This window comes from Wasmannia auropunctata, unplaced genomic scaffold (genome assembly GCF_000956235.1).
Source record: "Wasmannia auropunctata unplaced genomic scaffold, wasmannia.A_1.0 LD335963.1, whole genome shotgun sequence".
NCBI classification, from domain to species: Eukaryota; Metazoa; Arthropoda; class Insecta; order Hymenoptera; family Formicidae; genus Wasmannia; species Wasmannia auropunctata.
The window spans coordinates 14879-18240 of NW_012026927.1; the positions used below are offsets into that span (position 1 = coordinate 14879).

The following is a 3362-nucleotide window of genomic DNA, read 5'->3' on the forward strand; positions in this document are numbered from 1 at the left end:
GTTTATTTTATAGCTTGTATACTTTATGCAACGTTGTGACAATAAGTTAAATTATTTGCAAAATATTTTGCAAAATATTTGCAAAAATGATGAAATATTTCGTCAAAATTGATTGCATGTAAACAGTATAATTAGCATGTAGATTGTAGAAATCAATTTAATATGAATCTAATATACAAGCAACGTAAATCTTACACCAAAAACTCAATTGTCGACATCCTGCTTTTATTAAGTAAACATGTTTAGGCTAGTTAAATCACTTTGAACTTTTAACGGTGCAATTCTAGAATTGTTTGTCCCTTTCAAGTTTGAACTCCTTTCAACCGCTGTAAGTATTATAAAAATAGCATGCCAGCATTTGCGATTTTTCTTCACTATAATCTAGAATTTTATTTCCAACATATGCTGGAGCAAAATATATAGATTAGGATTAATTTAAGCAAGCAAGAAGAATACGTTTACAAATATTTATCGTACATGGCACATTAAAATTACGTAAATTACGATTTACTTTTGTAGGTAGGAGGGAGTTAATAAAATGTTGTCCTTAGATAAGCTTCAAAGCTTGTCGATTTACTGAATAAATGAGTGAAATTATTTTATAATTCCAAAACAATAAATACCTGTCGTTGATAGTGTGTTCGAGAAATATTTATTTTTGTTAGATATATATAATCTCATATTAACACAATAAACGAATATTTAGTTATTTTACAAGCTTTATAAGGAACTTTATATATTTTTATAGTTATAAAAATAGCAAATAAATTAAATTTGAAGGATAGACGTGTCGGAGTATAAAGTTGTAGCTGCATAAAATTGATAACATATATAATTTAGCCGAATTAATAATACCTCAGTGTATGTTAATAAAAAGCAATATTTTATTTTTTTTATGTGAAGAAACAAGTACCTTATAACTATTGTGTAATTAACAAAAGTTTGAAATTACATGTTACTTGAAATTATTTTATCTTATTATCTCGATGTACTTAATTAAACTTACTGTCAGTAAGTATATTAAGGACATTGTACAAATTTATTGCATCTATTGTGCATATTAATTGATAAATAATATCATTGTTTAATGTCGATTTTTTCAAGTGGATTACAAGCTTAAATAGCTATTTGCCTTGCTGATCCTCCGGATCCAGCAGAACTTGTAGCTGCAGCGGAAGCAGCACCACTATTAACGCCTCCGTAATTGCTCGAAGGATATGGCGATATTACACGGCCAGGAACAATTCCCGTCACTCGATCCGCAAAATTCGGCCATACTTCTCCGTGCACGAAACGATGCAATACAGGATATTCAGATGGAACAGTTATATGTTGGCTCAAACCATTGCGGAAGGTATCGATGTACGTTTTGGCACCGCTGGTAGCACTTGATAGTGCCTTAGCTGCCGATGTCGCAACACCATGAGACAATTCGCCAAACTTGGGCATGCTTAGAAGATCCACGAAATTGGGAAAAGTTTGTTCATGGAGAAAGTTTTGTGCGGGTATTACCGCTCCTTGTATCATCTGTAATAAATCATGCAAGATATTGTTAACAAGTACAGCATTAAATTAGGAAATCTATATATAAGTAATGTACTTTATATACATATATAGCAGACTAAATACGAATATTATTATAATATTCTTTCCATTAATAGAGTTTCATAATCCATGTAATCAATATAAAGTTCACCATGTTATAATTTTACACAATATAAATTGAATTTAAATATATTATGGGAACATGCATACTAATTAACTTAATATTAACTTAATTTGCAATCCGTTTGTATATTTTAGAATATTGTTATAAGACGTGGTGTATATATACGTACACTTGCAGAAACGGCGATCAGGAAGACCGCAGAAACGATATGACTTCGAGTCATGATGAGAAGTTAAACTCAAACAATGTCTTGCGTAAAGATGCGCGACTTCAGTGCTTGTACTGAATTGCTAATTGCCCACAACTAATTCCTTTCGTTCGAGAATGCCTTTTTATATGCGGAGGCTGTGTATCTTTTTGTGCAAAACCCATGTCCCGAAGAATCATTAAACGTTGATATGTCTCGTTCCGGCGTTTATCGGTTTTGAGCACGATTACGATTGCAATGCACAGGTGATAACGTAAGCGAGATGGTTTCAGTCGGTCTCACTCATGCAATGATCTCACGTTTCGGTGTGTCCTCGAAATACATTCTCGTATAAACAAAATATAATCGAAACAAATTTAAGCAGATTGATATATACATGTAAACTAAGCATACGCGAGTAAAATAAAAAGAGGAAGAGGAGATTCAAAAGTTTAACGTACATATATATATATATATATATATAACGTACGCATACAATAATATTTGTAATATTATACATGTAGCTTCGTATATAATTACAAATTTATTTAATATATTTATTAATTCTCTCCAAAAAATTGATGGAAAAATGATTATAACATATTTTTCAATAAACAATATTGTAGACAATGTTACATATTAAGAAGCAGCGAGATACACACAATATGGGAATTGACATAAAAGAAACCTGATATTATATTATAGGATGTCAACGTGAATATCAAAATTCGTTTCTTAAACTGCATTTGTATTATTGTCAACATCGCGAGGAATGAGGGCAATTGCACATGGAAAACGCCGAATTTGCAAAACGATTGACAACCGAACGAAAACAATATTGAATGAATAACTTCTGCTGACTATGTAAATCATTAATGTAGTATCAGGCATTTAATCGATCCATTTTTGTTGTTTCTGCCGAGAGAATCATTCATGTACTACACTTATTCGCTTTTGGAAATTAATTATCCAGAAACAAATTTTTGCTTTTTAACGAAATTGTGCTATTTCTTTTGTGTATTTCTGTAATATTAAAAATATATATTAATTAATATTATTAATAATGTAATTCATAAAATTTAAATCGTATAGAAATACTTTCAGATTTCATCTTTAGTTTACCTAAATTTATCAATCGCAGGAAAAGTGAAAGAAATATTAATAATTTTGTATTATGTGTGTAGAATGAAAAATATGGATTCATTGATAATAATGTAGAAATGCTGATAAATACCGGAATATCATTTGTCATTCAATTTAAATGCGTCTACTTTTCGTCAAATAAGTTAGGGTACACCCTGTAGATACATAAATATTGAATTGGTAAAAGATTCACGTGGATGTTGCGCACTCGTGATTTTTTGATCTCGCTTACAGCCGGGACACGTAAAGCTAACGCGCAATTCCGTAGTGCATATCGGCGTATTTTTCTCGGTGCACGCACGCTCACCGAGGACAAACAAACCACGCGGAGGTAACAATGAAATACAATTAACCAGACAATTT

The 3362-nt window shown here is 31.1% G+C and overlaps 1 protein-coding gene across 1 annotated transcript; it reads right to left on the minus strand.

Annotated features, from left to right (window-relative positions):
* Positions 1-862: 862 nt before the first annotated feature.
* LOC105455005 lies at positions 863-2001 on the minus strand. The gene is made up of 2 exons (XM_011698022.1): positions 1839-2001; positions 863-1527 (listed from the first exon to the last, which is right to left on the minus strand). The coding sequence occupies exons 1-2, from the start codon at positions 1890-1892 to the stop codon at positions 1117-1119; spliced, it is 465 nt and encodes a 154-aa protein (XP_011696324.1). The 5' UTR covers positions 1893-2001; the 3' UTR covers positions 863-1116.
* Between the last annotated feature and the right edge of the window lie 1361 nt (positions 2002-3362).

Bases quoted from the DNA above. Each gene is read 5' to 3' on its own strand.
- LOC105455005 (XM_011698022.1), bottom strand. From the start codon at position 1,892: ATGACTCGAAGTCATATCGTTTCTGCGGTCTTCCTGATCGCCGTTTCT. The intron at 1,528-1,838 runs GTACGTATATAT...GATTTATTACAG, and splicing joins TGATCGCCGTTTCTGCAAGT to ATGATACAAGGAGCGGTAAT.